The sequence below is a fragment of the Myotis lucifugus genome, unplaced genomic scaffold, assembly GCF_000147115.1.
Source record: "Myotis lucifugus unplaced genomic scaffold, Myoluc2.0 scaffold_101, whole genome shotgun sequence".
In the NCBI taxonomy this organism is placed as follows: domain Eukaryota; kingdom Metazoa; phylum Chordata; class Mammalia; order Chiroptera; family Vespertilionidae; genus Myotis; species Myotis lucifugus.
The window spans coordinates 2,914,269-2,930,611 of record NW_005871149.1 but is presented as its reverse complement, the minus strand read 5'-3'; the positions used below and the strand labels follow the sequence as shown (position 1 = coordinate 2,930,611).

General features: G+C 44.3%; 1 protein-coding gene, 1 long non-coding RNA gene and 1 pseudogene across 6 annotated transcripts; 2 read left to right on the top strand and 1 right to left on the bottom strand.

Moving 5' to 3' along the window:
* Window positions 1-3,473: 3,473 nt before the first annotated feature.
* Window positions 3,474-4,992, bottom strand: LOC106697769. The gene is made up of 2 exons (XR_001348998.2): window positions 4,856-4,992; window positions 3,474-4,250 (listed from the first exon to the last, which is right to left on the bottom strand). It is a non-coding gene; the product is annotated as an uncharacterized LOC106697769 (long non-coding RNA).
* Window positions 4,993-5,291: 299 nt separating this feature from the next.
* On the top strand, window positions 5,292-16,035 carry RBM15 (RNA binding motif protein 15). Of its 5 annotated transcripts, XR_002830167.1 has the most exons (3): window positions 5,292-8,543; window positions 13,265-14,405; window positions 15,131-16,035. XR_002830167.1 is itself a non-coding variant. In XM_023757078.1 (2 exons), exons 1-2 carry the CDS (start codon window positions 5,690-5,692, stop codon window positions 13,378-13,380), a joined length of 2,970 nt encoding a protein of 989 aa, XP_023612846.1. In that variant the 5' UTR covers window positions 5,292-5,689; the 3' UTR covers window positions 13,381-16,035. The 5 variants fall into 5 exon arrangements, 3 of the variants coding, with proteins under 3 accessions (XP_023612846.1, XP_006092630.1, XP_006092631.1); XR_002830168.1 differs by lacking the exons at window positions 13,265-14,405; window positions 15,131-16,035 and adding an exon at window positions 12,842-13,213 and having other exon boundaries at window positions 5,292-8,628; XM_023757078.1 differs by having other exon boundaries at window positions 13,265-16,035.
* On the top strand, window positions 15,879-16,026 carry LOC111826782 (annotated as a pseudogene).
* Window positions 16,036-16,343: the final 308 nt, after the last annotated feature.

Below are 16,343 nucleotides of genomic sequence, written 5' to 3'. Positions count from 1 at the left end.
GTGAACCAGGAGGTCATGGTCAGGGCACATGCCCAGGCTCGATCCCCAGTAGGGGTGTGCAGGGGGTGATCAATGATTCTCATCATTGATGTTTCTCTCTCTCTCTCTCCCTCCTTCTCCCTTCCTCTCTGAAATCAAAAATATTTTTTTAAAAAGCAAAACAAAACAGTATTTTAGTGTACACATATTCTTATCTAAAAAGAGAGAGAGAGAGAGAGAGAGAGAGAGAGAGATATTATAAGCCTATATACCCCCTGGGGTTGTTGTGAGGGTAAAATAAGCTAATGAGGAAAGTTTTAGCAGAGTGCCTGGTTTGTAGTATGTGTTTAGTAAAGACTGGCTTTTATTTTTATTATCTATTGATAAATGGATTATTTAACACAATGTGTTGTTCGGATTTCTACTTGTGGGAAGGTGGGGCTGCTGCTGCTACCATGTTATTTCCAGCTCCCGGGTTCATAGGAGATACCGTGGAAAGCCCCACAGCAGCAGCCAGTGGACCTGCGTTCTGTCCCCACCTTGCAGACTTAAGTGCCTCATTGAAAAAGTCACCAACATAGAATTACAGGCCCGGGTGGGAGGCCCATTCTGTGCTTACCGTGTACCAGGCACTGTTCTAAGCTCTGTGTAGGTTTTATCCCATTTAATTCCCCACGCCCCATGAAGAGATTCTGTGATTTTTACCGTTGTTGTTTTAATCCTCACTATAGGACATGCTCAGAGGAAGGGAGAGAGACAAAGAGAAAGAAACATCCATCAGTTGCCTTTGGTATGTGCCCTGAGCACATGTCCCAGCCAGGATCGAACCTGCAACCCAGGTATGTGCCCTGATCAGAAATCAAAATGGCAACCTTTTGGTGCACAGGATAACGATCAGCCAACTGAGCCACTCTGGCCAGGCGGATTTTCCCCATTTTACAAACAAGCAAATCAAGGCCCAGAGAGATTAACAGTAGAGGCCCCCAGCAGAACTGGATTTAAATCTAGGCTGGCTGGTCCAGAGTCCATGCCCTTAACCACTGCCCTTTAAGATGTCTGGATAAATGAAAGAGATAATTATGTTAGATCTTAGTCACCTAGGAGAAGTTATAGCACAGTGCTTTCTGTAATAATATTAAAGGATGAACCACATGCATAGCTCTGACGTACATACTAAAAACCACTGAATTGTACACTTTAACTGGGTGAACTTTATGGTATGTAAATTATAGCTTAATAAGGCTGTTAAAAAACTCCACAAACCACAAATAAGTGTCTTTATAATGCAAACTGGGTCCTAAATGATTGTTGGCTATTTTAGGGATTTATTATATGCCTGTGAGTAAAATATACACTTTTTTTGCAGATCAAACAAACAAACCTGAGTGTCAGGAGACCATTCATTTTATGACAGAATGGGACATTTTAATCCTATTGGTGGGACATTTTTTTTCAATTCCCAGCTTCAGGCCATTTTGTATCTGCCAGGAAATTGAATAGCTCTCAGCTCCCAAGATACATTTGCTGTTGCAATTAAATGTCTATATGTGCATTGAGGATACACAAACAATAAAGCCTAGGAAGGAAGAGAGTGGAAAGAAGACATTTCATTGAAAGCATACTGATACATCCTTTAATTGTACAGTTTTCTTCCGTGTGCCTAACTTTTATTTTTGCTTTTTCCTTTTCAATTCAAAACATTTAAAGAAGATAGAGAAAGCACTTTATTTATTTTAAATATTTTTATTGACTTGAGAGAGGAAGGGAGAGGGATAGATAGAAACATCAATGATGAGAGAGAATCATTGGTCGGCTGCCTCCTGCACATCCCCAACTGGGGATTGAGCCCATAATCCTGGGTATGCACCCTGACCAGGAAATCAAACCCTGACCTTCTGGTTCATAGATCGAAACTCAACCATTGAGCCACACTAGCCAGGTGAGAAAGCACTTTCTATAGAAAGCTAGTTGTGGCCACTCTCCTGCTGGGCCGCGTCCTCTAGGGCCTTTGAGTTGTACAGCTCCAAGGGGCCAGCACTGACCCCAAAATGAGTGATGGCAGCTTTTCCTCAACACACTTGGTTTTTGACGAGTCACTAGGAGGCGATCAACATGCTGCTCTGATGCTCAGGGAATCTGTTGGTAGCCTAACTCTGGTTTTATGGCCGCTAAAAGATCTTCCTTGCCCGGGTCAGCTGCCCTCACAAATCTGGCAGAGATCACAAGGAGATCAGGTGAAAATTTGGACTGGATCTCAACAACTCCATCACCAACACCAGTAAAGGGGTTCAAAGTCCTGGCCCCCTAAACCATGGGTCACTTTCCTCCTCAGCTCTAATGCACATGTGTGAAAACAGGCTGATTCAACCTTACTAGGGAGGGTTGTACTTTAAAGAACACAAAGGAACTCAAAAATTTTTACTATTTTGACTACAGTATGCATCAACATATGCCATTATTCAGTTCTGTCATGGACACACGCATGGCACAGGCTGCATTTCAGCTGTTACTGAGAATGGCATCCAGGCCTTTCCTATTTACCCATTGAACTTACCAGTCCTCTTGACACCAGTTATCAGTCTCCTTAGGCAAGCCTTCCTGCTGCAGCCAGACATGGGCAATAGCCCGTCAAGCTCACTGGAGTTTCAAATGGCAAGCCACTAAGCTAGCAGACACTAAGGCTCTGCCACACGTACTGGTAGCAGCTCCCTGAATTCCCTCCTTGGCTCCCTCACTCCTATCATGAGATTTGGGAATGTGTACTGATCTGGTCATTATCTTTTTCTTCCATCAGTGAGTCATCTAAGCAGGTCATTTAGGCCAAAAGTAGTCACTCTGGAGCCTGGTTTATTTGCATTGGCTATTACCTTAACTAATCAGATAATGGCTTCAGTTCAGTTTCATGTTGTATTAATATAATGTTGAAATAGATTAAAACCTCCTATGTATTTTTCCTGAATGTTCTGTGCTTTTAGAAATAATATATCGGTCGTTGTTGGTTCTTTATCCTCTAGCATCCAGATTTTTATCTTTAAATATCATTTCCCACGAAAAGAAACCAGAACTCCTTGGAGAAATGCCTGATTCCATATCTGGGGCAGAAAATATATCAGATAAACCTGCACCAAAATAATCAAGAGGGGCAAGACTGGGAAGAGAGTATAGATGAATTAAGGTTGATGAGGTAATGTTGAAATTGGGTGGCACATAGGAGTTCTTTAGAGTATTCTACATTTGTATATTTTTTAGTTTTTCCATAAAAACTTTTTTAAAATATATTTTTTATTAATTTCAGAGAGAGTAAGGGAGATGGAGAGAGACAGAAACATCAATGATGAGAGAAAGTCATCGTTCAGCTGCCTCCCGCACGCCCCACACTGGGGATCAAGCCCACAACCCGGGCATGTGCCCTTTGACCGGAATCGAACCCAGGACCCCTCAGTCTGCAGGCCAGCGCTCCATCCATTGAGCCAAACTGGCTAGACCATAAAAACTTTTTTAAGGAAAGCTAAAGTTAATTTCTATTAAAAAGATGAAAGAGTAACAGCATGCACATGGTAAAACCAGTTTCATCTTAATAATACATAGAGGTATGCAATGAAAAGTTGAGTCTCTCTCCCACCCAGACAGGAGGTGCCCCCTCTTCAGCATGTTCTTGGAACAACTTCCTGATTCTCAATGAAGTTTCTATGAATATATAAAAATATATGCACATACTTGCAAATGGTAGCATACTATACTTTGTTCTATGCCTTATACAGTTTTAACAGCTACTTTTCCTACAACGAGTTATGTGTATGTACTATATACAACACTATGAATTTTTATGCTTTTATATATTGGGCTTCTTTCAAGCTTCTTTGCGCTAATGAAAACAGAAGGCCCACATCTTCACCTTCCTCAAGATTATTTAGAAAGAGAAGCATGGCTAAGGAGGACTTGCAGTCCCTAATCCTAGGAGTTTTCAAGTTTAGGTTTCAGTCTGGGGGACATTACTGCTACCTTGAGGAAGGTCGTGTTTAAAAACATCTGACATTCTTCACTCCACACTGGACCCTGCGAGGTGTGGCCGGAGAGATCAGGACAAGAATCCTCAGAGCTTGCCCGCAGGACACCCGGCGGGACTGCAGAAAGCCCGAGGCTGTGATGACCTCAGGGCCACCACCCTTCGCCGGAGGGTGAGCGGCAGGACAGAGGCTGCGCCTGATCTCTGATCTCCGCGTCTCCAGCACCTCGCACAGGTGCTCTGCTGTCTGACACAATCAAGGTCCCTGGAAAGAACGAAAGTTGGGGTTTGAAGCGCATACTGACCGAGGGCGCCCAAAGAGGTGGATTTACAGACGGCAGGGTGATGATGCCACCGGATTCTAAATAACAGCGGGGTGAGCGGGATGTGCAAAAAGCCCCGGGGCGGTGTGTGCACTGTGTGTGCGCGCGCGCGCAGAAAAAAAAAAAAGCCCCGGGGGGAAAACAGGTGACACAGCCACATGGCGCGTCGGTTTCACTCGATTATTTAGCGGGAGGGGGACAATAAAAAAACTAACAGCTCTGTTCCGGAGCTACAAAACCCCAGGTCCCCGTGAACTCGGAACGTAAAACAGGAAGCCCAGAGCCACGCCCGCCGACGGCGTCCGCCACTCCCCGCGGTTACCGGGGCACCGGGGCGGGAACTGGGCGCGCCGGGCTCCGGGCGAGGACCCGTCCCTGCCGCGCAGCTTCTCGGCTGCGGGGCCCGGAGCCGCGCCGACCTCGGCCCCGCCCGGGCGTTAGCGTCACCCGGGGCCGGTGCCCGGCGAACGCCCGGCGGCCTGCCCCGCGGGCTCCAGGGGCTGCGCTCTCGCGCGCATGGCGAGTGGGGCTTTCCCTGGCTGCTCACAGAGGCCAGAGGGACTAAGATGGTGTCCGCTGGGCGCCCCGGGGGCGGCCTCCAGAAGGACTTGCGGGCCCGGCAGCCGGAGGTAGGAAGTGGGGAGCCCAGAAGTCCCGCGCCCCCACGGCCGAAGCACAGCCGAGTACGCTGCCCGACGGAACCGGTGTTTGCCGGCAGAACGCCCGAAGCCCGGAGAGGCGGGGCGGGATTCTGATCACCATCTCGCGACGTCTCAGTGACGTCGCACAGCACTCGCGTGTTCCACTCTTTCACCTTCAGTCCCCTCCCTCAGTACGTGGGCCTACCCCTTTAAGCGAGTGATTGACAGTTATTTCAGCCATTCAACGTCCCCAGAACCATCCAATCAGATTTAAACTTCTCTCAGCCGCCAAAGGAGTTGGAAAAAGGGGTCGAAAGAGGGAGAGCTCTCTCGCGGGAGATCGCTGTGAGGCGGCCTCTGAGGGGAAAAAAACGCCAGAAAAGATGGCCCGACCTTCCAAGTAGTGGATTAAAGGACGGGGTCGAAAACCAATAAAAGGGATGAGGAGGTGGGATCATTGCTTTCCGGAGCCAGAAGTACCGTTACAGGGCACACTTCTTGTCCAATCAACGCCTCCAGACTTTGGCTCAGGTGACCACAGAGTGCGAGGGGCGGAGCTACAGCCTGGCGCGAGGAACCGTTAAGATGGACAATGAATGTAGCCAATGAGGTACTCCGACTGAGGCGTTGGGAACCCAATAACAGTGGCCGGGCGGGCGCCTTCCCGGAGCGCGGGGAGATGTAAAGACAGACAAGTAGTTTTCCCAATGAGGCTGTAGAAGAGGGGAGCTACTTGGCCAATGGAGGCGGCGGGGCGGGATCCTTTGCAGCGGCGGAGCCCAAGATGGCGGCATGCGGTTCCGCTGTGTGAAACCAGCGCGGGGCGGCGGGTTCATCAGCTCCGCGGAGACGACCTCCGACGACCCGCAGCAATGAAGGGGAAAGAGCGCTCTCCAGTCAAATCCAAGCGCTCCCGTGGTGGTGAGGATTCGACTTCTCGTGGGGAGCGGAGCAAGAAGTTAGGGGGCTCTGGCGGCAGCAATGGGAGCAGCAGCGGTAAGACCGACGGCGGCGGGTCGCGGCGCAGCCTCCATCTCGACAAGTCCAGCAGCCGAGGCGGCAGCCGCGAGTATGACACCGGAGGGGGCAGCTCCAGTAGCCGCTTGCACAGTTACAGCTCCCCGAGCGCTAAAAATTCCTCGGGCGGGGGCGAGTCGCGCAGCAGCTCCCGAGGTGGAGGCGGGGAGTCACGTTCCTCGGGGGCCGCCTCCTCCGCTGCTGACGGCGGGGAGTACAAGACCCTGAAGATCAGCGAGCTGGGGTCCCAGCTGAGTGACGAAGCGGTGGAGGACGGGCTGTTCCACGAGTTCAAACGCTTCGGTGATGTGAGTGTCAAAATCAGCCATCTCTCGGGTTCTGGCGGCGGGGACGAGCGCGTCGCCTTTGTGAACTTCCGGCGGTCAGAGGACGCGCGGGCGGCCAAGCATGCCAGAGGCCGCCTGGTGCTCTATGACCGGCCCCTGAAGATAGAAGCCGTGTACGTGAGCCGGCGCCGCAGCCGCTCCCCCCTGGACAAGGATTCTTACCCGCCGTCGTCCAGCGTGGTCGGGGCCTCGGTCGGCGGTCACCGGCACGCCCCGGGCGGAGGGGGTGGAGGCCAGAGATCCCTGTCCCCCGGCGGGGCGGCCTTGGGATACAGAGACTACCGATTGCAGCAGCTGGCCCTTGGCCGCCTGCCCCCTCCGCCGCCGCCACCCTTGCCCCGGGACCTGGAGAGGGAGCGGGACTACCCGTTCTATGAGCGAGTGCGCCCGGCATACAACCTCGAGCCCCGGGTGGGAGCTGGAGCAGGTGCTGCTCCTTTCAGAGAAGTGGATGAGATCTCACCGGAGGATGATCAGCGAGCTAACAGGACGCTTTTCCTGGGCAACCTGGACATCACGGTGACCGAGAGCGATCTAAGGAGGGCTTTTGATCGCTTTGGAGTCATCACAGAAGTAGACATTAAGAGGCCTTCTCGGGGCCAGACCAGTACCTATGGCTTTCTCAAATTTGAGAACCTAGACATGTCTCACCGAGCCAAAGTGGCAATGTCTGGCAAGATTATTATTCGGAATCCTATCAAAATTGGTTATGGTAAAGCTACACCCACCACCCGCCTCTGGGTAGGTGGCCTGGGACCTTGGGTGCCTCTTGCTGCCCTGGCACGAGAATTTGACCGGTTTGGCACCATACGCACCATAGACTATCGCAAAGGTGATAGTTGGGCCTATATCCAGTATGAAAGCCTAGATGCCGCTCATGCTGCCTGGACCCATATGCGGGGCTTTCCACTTGGTGGTCCAGATCGCCGCCTTAGAGTAGACTTTGCAGACACAGAACATCGGTACCACCAGCAGTATCTGCAGCCTCTGCCCTTAACTCATTATGACTTGGTGACAGATGCTTTTGGACATCGGGCACCTGACCCTTTGAGGGGTGCGAGGGATAGGACACCACCCTTACTATACAGAGATTGTGATCGGGACCTTTATACTGACTCTGATTGGGTGCCACCCCCGCCCCCAGTCCGGGAACGCAGCACTCGGACTGCCCCTACTTCTGTGCCTGCTTATGAGCCACTGGATAGCCTGGATCGCAGGCGGGATGGCTGGTCCTTGGACCGGGACAGAGGTGATCGAGATCTGCCCAGCAGCAGAGACCAGCCCAGGAAGCGAAGGCTGCCTGAGGACAGTGGGGGACGGCATCTGGATAGGTCCCCTGAGAGCGACCGTCCTCGGAAACGTCACTGCGTTCCTTCTCCTGATCGCAGTCCAGACTTGAGCAGTAGCAGGGATCGCTACAACAGTGACAATGATCGATCTTCTCGTCTTCTTCTCTTGGAAAGGCCCTCTCCAATCAAAGACAGACGAGGTAGTTTGGAGAAAAGCCAGGGTGACAAGCGAGACCGCAAAAACTCTGCATCAGTTGAACGTGATAGGAAGCATCGGACAGCTGCTCCCACTGAGGGAAAAAGCCCTCTGAAAAAAGAAGACCGGTCTGATGGGAGTGCAGCCAGCACCAGCACTGTTTCTTCAAAGCTGAAGACCCCTTCCCAGAAACAGGATGGTGGGACAGCCCCTGCTGCAGCCGCCTCTCCCAAGCTCTGTTTGGCCTGGCAGGGCATGCTTCTATTGAAGAACAGCAACTTTCCTTCCAACATGCATCTGTTGCAGGGCGACCTCCAAGTGGCTAGTAGTCTTCTCGTGGAGGGCTCCAGTGGAGGCAAAGTTGCCCAGCTCAAGATCACTCAGCGTCTTCGTTTGGACCAGCCCAAGTTGGATGAAGTAACTCGACGCATCAAAGTGGCAGGGCCCAATGGTTATGCCATTCTTCTGGCTGTGCCTGGAAGTTCTGACGGCAGATCCTCTTCCTCCGCCACATCAGATACTGCCACCTCTACTCAGAGGCCACTAAGGAACCTGGTGTCCTATTTAAAGCAAAAGCAGGCTGCTGGGGTGATCAGCCTCCCCGTGGGGGGCAACAAAGACAAGGAAAACACCGGGGTCCTTCATGCCTTCCCACCCTGTGAGTTCTCCCAGCAGTTCCTGGATTCTCCTGCCAAGGCACTGGCCAAATCTGAAGAAGATTACCTGGTCATGATCATTGTCCGTGGTGCGTCCTAAAGTCCATGTGTAACTTGTATTTACTACTTTGACATGGTTCCTGTTTTGTGATGTATAATGGGATACAGCATTAGGTGAAATTTTCTTTTTAATTAGTTGTTTAGTTGTAGCCTTTTTCTTTTTTATATTTTTATAAACCTTATAGAAGTCAGGATAGTTTAGTTATTAAGTGAAAGCAATGCCCTGAAGGTAGCAGGCAGATGGATTTACTTTAATTAGCAGTTCCCACTCTTATGAGTAACGTTTTTCCTCCTCTTTGGTTTTTTTTCTTTTTTAACCTTGAGCTTAAAAAAAAAATCCTCAAAGTTACAAAACCAAAATTCTGAAGTCAAAATCTGGAGGAAAAAGCCCATTGATTATATAAAGATATACACCTAAAAATGGCTTGATTGGTATGTAGGTAAATAATTTCTGTACCAGAAATATTATTTGTATGAAAAATTTTGATCAGGGACCTCAAAAAGTATAAGCTGGTAAATTGTATAGCTATGTAATTGTTTTAATCAGGTATTTGAGTATTTCTCTTAAAATATACGGTTTATTCCCAGAGAGTTTGCTTTAACATAATGCATTTTTATCATTAATTCTTGAGTTCTGTATCCCGTATATGCACTTTTGGTTTGTAGCTGTAACTGTTCAGTAAAAATTGAGGAGTATGTTACAAACCATATGTCTTATGCTTATACTAGTATGCAAGTGAGTAGGTGCTTTTAAACTCAGAATTCTTTGGTCAGTTATTGGTGTGTGGGTTGTTTTTACTGATTTTTTTAGAGAGGTGTAGCAGGTACATTTCTAATTGTGCATATTTCAAAACTCAAGTGTTTTTCATCAAAGATGAGTTTTTGTTTTTGTATTCATTCAAATTCCTGATTTCAGTAATAGAAAGAAGAGTTGTCTGCAGGCTCATAAGTCATTTTTTGTTTCTGTGGGCATTAATCAGCCATGTCTAGATTGCAGAATTTTTTAAAGTCATCCTGAAATGCCTTTGACATGCTCTTAAAATTTTGCTTGTATTCTTTTCATATTTAAACAGTAGCGATGACATTACATTATGGAAAATGTTTGGACTATCTTTGAAATCTTGGGCTTAATATTTGCACTGGTGTCCAACCACAGAGAATTAAAATGTCAGTGTAAGGAAAACCCTTTTTTATTGTTTTATTTTTCCAGACATCTGGAATTAATTCAAAATAACCCACACTCACGGTTTTTTTTCCCCAAAGCTGAAGATTATATTGACTTCTGGTTCTTAACAAGGGCTTTTGCTGCTTAACAGTAATGGATGATTTTTGAGGCCTTTTTTTTTTTTTTTTTAATCTATTCCTTAGCCCCCAAGTCTAGTTTCTCAGGTCATTAGTATACCCACTCCCCCACTCCCCAAATCTCCCCCCCACACACATACACACTGCCCCCAATTTAAATGCTGAGGACTTTGGCTAAGGCCCTGGATATTTAATTATGATTAGAAACTTTAGGACCTTTTGGATCATGGTCATGTTTCTATTCTGTGAAAGTGACTTATTGAAAGCCTGGCAGAACCCAACTGTTTTCTTTCTGTTATCAAAGCTGGTAGTTTAAAATAGCACCAATAATAACCCAGGGAAGTGTCATGTAATTTTTTATTTTTCATTATGACAGGTCTCTAATGCATGTCAGCATGAAAGCCTCACCACTGCTGTGTCTTTTGTTTTGTTTGGTTTTCATTATGCATTCATAAATATTCTTTTTAGGTTTAGAGATTTTTTTTTTTGTTTTTAAACTGGAAAAACTAGTCATTTTGAGGGAAGGAAAGTACTAGGCTATGAACACAAACACCCTTGGTTAGTAGGGAAAATACCCAAAGCCCTACAATTAAAGCTTTGGATGCTTTTTGCTTTTTTTTTTTTAATAATATATTTGTATTGATTTCAGAGAGGGAGGGAGAGAGAGAGGAAAAAACATCAGTGTTGAGAGAGAATCATTGATTGCCTGCCTCCTGCATGTCCACCACCGGGAACCCACCCTGCTACCCTGGGCATGCACCCTGACCAGGAACATGCCCTGATAGGGGAATCAGACCGTGACCTCTTGGTTCATAGGAGGTCGGCACTCAACCACTGAGCCACGCCTGCTGGGCTGCTTTTTGCTTTTTAAAAGGCCAAGTGTAGCAAGGTAATACGGCATAGACACCTGTTCAGAAACTAATGCAAGTGTGCAGTCTGTGCATACATGGGGTCAAAGTACAGTTTGGCTAGATACATTTTTCCAGTTTAAATCTCACTAACCATTAACTTTTGAATATCTTGTGATAAGATGGCTGGACAAATAATTTTGCTCCTTTAGGGAGTGAAGTCCATGACATCTAATTTTATGATAATCCAAAGTGTGTGCTTTCTCTCTCTCTCTCTCTCTCTCTCTCTCTCTCTCTCTCTTTTTTTTTTTTGTGTGTGTGCTTGCTCCATGTTTGTGTGAATTTTTACTTGACATTGCAGCTTTTGTTAAATCTGGGAAATTTGTGCTTCAATGTTTTAGGAACAATGGCTTGATATCATTTCTAAACGTATGTATTGTAAATACCTAATTATGTTTTGTTTGGTGCTTACCTACAGAGTGCCATCATTCAGATGAATCTCTTATTTGTGATGCCCATTCTCGTGCAGTTTTATAATATTGGTGAACTATTGACTTAAATCTTCAGAATGGAATGAAAGCAAAAGTCTAAAACTGTCTGGTCTGATGCTGATTGGTCAGAATTTCATTATTTCAGCATTGGGTGTTCTTTGTAACAACCAATTTTTTTCTATTTCTTATACTTTAAAAAAATACTTGTTTAGTTGATGTTTCTGGAATTCGGTTCAAATGAATGGAAAGAAAATTTCTTCAGTGTATCAGTTAATGACTTATTAAGTATTACTGGTGAAAACATCAAGCTAATTAAGACTTTTGGATCACCACTTCAAAGTTTATGGGAAATTAAGCCTTCAGCTCCTAGCCAGTTTTATAATATTTTGTTGGTTGTAACTGGGATTCTTACTAGTAGAAAGAGTTTTCCACACAAAAAATTAAATTCCTGGTTTAAGATGTATACTTTAACTCTTAACTGAGCATAGACTTCCCTTTAAGGATTACATCTTAAAATGTCCATCCTCTCGCTTGTATAAGTTTTTGACACATTTTGAAGGTAATATATTCTGGCCCTTCTTAACTAGATCATTTGAGGTACAGGAGTAAAAGTAAGGTGTGTGTTCGTTGCTTTCAGAGTCAAACACTAGGTTTATTTTAAAACTTATGAGCAGGTTTTCACTGACATTACCTTTTTATTTTATTTTAAATCCACTATTTTTAGATAGTGAAATTGCTCATTATATAGGTAGAGCTTGAATTGCAGTTTGGAACCATTCACCAAAAACTCTGTGGTAACAGAATTAGGAAATCCTCTTGAGAAGAGGGCCTTTATGACTTTCCATGTGAAAAAAAATTTTGGAGAAAATTTCTGGACATTTTTTTCTGTCTCTGCCACAGTGCATGGTTTTGAGATAGACAGAAGTTAGGTATTAGAACAAGCAGAGGAGACGGTTGGATGTGACCCTGTTAACATTCTGGTAATAGTGATGTCACTAAGGGGAGAAAATGATTTTAGGTCACCACAGTGAGCTGTCCATCTTAATAAAAAGTTTTATGTGTGTGATTTAAACAGCACTGAAAAGTAAAAGTCCTAAAGTGTTCTTGGCTGTTTAGCAATGGGTTTATGTTGAGTGTTTTCTTAAAGTAACAGTTGCTGTCTTTGGTAACACAGATGAAGGTGGATTTTTAAATGGTTTTGTATCTTGACCCCTTTCTGTAATAACGGAGCAGTTCTGTATTGCTCCATATAAATTACAGAATGAAAATAGAGGGGGTAAAAGTTTAACTAAATTTCACCTTTTTACAGTTTCATTTTTTAAGTTATATGTAGAATATATTGATTATAGGTTGATTATAAACTTACTGTCTTCTGAAATTTTTTTCAGTATGTTTTACTCGGTTACATGAGTATAAAGGATATTTTCAGTCCTATAATCCTCACTTAATTGCAGTCTTTCAAAAAAAATCCACCCTATTCTACTTGTTATTTGTCTGTTCATACATACAGTAAATTCGTTTCAAGGTTTGTGCCAATGGGTATTATTGGTGCTTTTTGAGGTCAAGGTGGACTATCCAGGAAGGGCTTGTTAACGATGTGTTCATCTATGATGGCATAGGGAAAAAATATATATTTTTAATATTGTAAACATTTTTACTGAATAACCTTTTTTTCCCTCCTGCAAGCAAAGCTGGTGAACAGTGGATGAAGATACGGAAATCAAAGCTCTAATGGACCTTTTCGAAGAGAAGTTGTGGCTTATGTGGAGTTTACATGGGCCTCTTGATGGAAGAAAGCTAATCTGTTTAGTATTTGTGCATTTTACTAAAATGGCAGCTTAAAGTTGTGTATCTGCTATTGTGATGCCAATGCCGGTGTTTTAAGTGGAAAAAAATGACCTCTTGCTTTGTGCTGTGTACACAAGATTTCTGGAAAAGTAAAGAAAAACCCTTTTTATGGCTCACACAGCTTAAAAGTAGCTGTCACTCAAACGTGCGCTCACAGTTGAGCTGCTTTTGTTTTATTCTAAATAAATTGTTTCTTTTGAGGAAAATGTTTTTCTGCCTGGAAGTGAATTGACGGCAAACCTTTGACCCCTTTGTTTGCAGCTGAGGCGTTACTTGCTGCTGCTCAGATCTTGTATGTCTTGAGCAAGAAGCAGGGAGACCATCACTTTGACTTATCGCGGTGTGTCAATTCTGAAGGATCACTAGTGTTACTGTGACCCCCCTTTGTTTGCAGCGAAGGGGATCATTTGCTTCTCGGTCCTCAACTTGATGAGGAAATGGTGCTGTTGGCTGGCACGAAAGAAGCCGGGGCAAGCACCGTAAGCCTCACCACAGTGCACGAGTCGGGGGCTTTGCTGGTTTGAAGAGCCGGAGTTGCTGAAATTTAAGTTTTGATTTATTTTGTTCACCTGTCACGTTTGGCCTTAGTTTCATTTTTAATTTGAAGAAAAGTTTGCAATTGCTTTATCTTGCACTTAACATTTGCACCAAATTGCCAAAAGAAGGAGAATGCTCCGTTTGCTTTTTAAATGTTAATGATGATGTTAATAAAGCCTTTCCTGACACATTTGAGGAGCTCCTCCGTCTCCAGGGGCTTCTCACCAGAGGTATGCAGTGATGGGTTTAGTTCTGAATGGATGAAGAGTTCCTGAGAGCTAGCGTTTGTAATTAGAACCGTTACTTGGTATCTGTGCCTTATTTGACCTGTGGTTCCACATGCCTTGGATGTGCATGCACCGTGACGGTTTCATAGGTACGAACGCACACTCAGGCCCAGACACCTCGGTTGGTAGTACAGATGGTGAGGAAAAAATGGAGGCATCCTTAAGAAGGAAAAGTGTTTGCCTTTAGTTCCTGCATTATCCTGCACAGGGGGTCCTGAGCTTTGGAAGCTGTTCCCAGTACAGGAGAACAACTCCCCTGTTTGCAGCAGGAGACTTCGGTGCACAGTGACAACGCTGGAGTTCAAGAGGAAGCCAGCAATGCTGCACCATTGGCTTCAGACACCATTGTTGTTTGCCAGTTGTAAACTTAACTAGTTGCAGACGAAGACCACCTTGACATGCAGGCTTGTTGGGCTTGTTTTGAATTTTAACCTCGGATGGAAGAGCCTAGTGCTGTCTGTCTCCATGCGGGATGATGATTACTTAGGCAACAGGTGATTACCAACAAAGGATGCCACGCTTATACTCTGCAAGGTGGTGTTCCAGTGGCAAACAGCTGTATAAGCTCTTGTAAACAGGTAAGAGGGTTTTTAGAGGTCAAAATGCATTATAATTAATAGGGATTTTAATGTTGGGGGTATGCTTCTCTGGAAATCTTCAGGCACTACCTCCCCTTCACCAAAGTATTGTATTTATAAAATTCCAGGCCAGAACTTTTGTTCTGCTATTTTTATTTTTTAAAAAAACAAAATTATTGTGGGAGCCAAAGCATTGAAATCTTGGTTATGGATTTGGGGCCTTGATATCCTTTAAAATTTTGACATTTTCCATTAGCCATGACCTTCACCCTTAGTGGTGATTTACTGGTGCTGGAAGAATTTCCTGCTGTAAACCTCCAAGTTAACAAAATTATAGTATGTAGCAACAACAACGAGGAAATGTGTACCATCAAACTAGGAATGATAGATAATTTAGCCAAAATGGTTAGTTTTTTTTTTTCTCCTTGTCCTACAAAGAGATTAATTATAAAATTTGGCCACTACAACTTTAGGGGAGTGAATAGGCAATGTTGACAAGGCTATTACATCATTTTCGTGGTCCATTTAGTCTTCCCAGCCTTCTGAACCCTTGCAGCTCCTCTCCCCAACATTAATCAAGTGTGAGATTTTGGCAACTTAACACAAGCACAATAGTTTAATGTATAGTAGAATTTAGGTTTTCTTGATTTATTTAAAATTGTATAAAATTTGAGAATTTTTTAAATGAAATTTAGGGGGGAAAGTGTTCTGTTTGTTTTTTTCAGGTTCTCAATGTGTCTTACAAGAGTTTTTAAACATCTGCTTAAGAATTGGCTGCCATCTAAAGCTTTGCTAAATGATCGCTTACCTACATGTCTAAAGGTTTTTATACCTGTTAGGAATGTCAGTTTCCAGTGCATTTTCTTTCTCTGGCTAGTTCATACTGAAAGCCCATTAAGTAATTTTTCCAGTTATTAAACAAGTATTTTAAATTACTATAGCGATTTGAGGAAGATTATGTTACACTCTACATATTTCTGCATATTTGGTATCTTTCTAAGATCTCAGGCTTCCTCTCAGGAATTAGAAGAAATGTTGCATCAAGGCATTTGCTTATTTGTATATGAAACTGTATGCAAAATGGAAAGGTCCACAGTATGACAGTTTTGAAATTAGTCAAGAAGTTTTATTGCCAGCTATACTGGGAAAGAAAAATTAATTAGGTCAACTGTTAGATCTAGGGTTCTGGCTTTATAAATTGGAAACCGCCCTTCTGAAATATTGGTGTGGTTTCCCAATGTCTTTCATATGATCTAAATTTACGGTTCTACTCTAAAGGAAATAATTCCATGAACATCTCATAATTGATTTGTGCTCATGTTGGGAAGCCTGGCTGTGAGTGTTAAAATTGAAAATAGGGATTACCCTGACTTTGGTAAATCAACCTTGATTTTGTAAATTGCCACTTCTGTAGGTTAAGTTATATTGTTGTTTCCAAGTTTTTTATCTCGGGCAATAAATTTAGTACTTATAACCCCTTGGCAATGGGCAAGGAGACACCTGATTGGTGGTGTTGCTCTTATATCATCAGTCAGGGGCAAAGCAGATGTACAGTCCTTAGTTCATCCTAGCTTGATGCCTGTGTCGGTGGCCAGAGCTATTTCATTCCTGAGGCACATAAAAAAAAAAATTTAGTACTTATGACTTGTATAACATCTATTTTCTTTTTGCAATAGGATATCTGATTGTGGCTTGTCTGACCACCACCTTTATCTCCCATCTTAACTCCCTTTAAGCTTCCCTGGTTAAAAGACCCTTTTACTTAATAACTTGAATTATAACCTAGTTTTAAATTGTTAGCAGAGGAATAACAAAATTCCTTCAAACCTCAGACAAGATTGTTCTTAGCAAGTAAGAAGAGATTTTGACCTTGAAGTAAAGTGACATAACCATAAACAGGTAAATAGTTAAATATCAGGAGAAAAATTCACAGTTTAA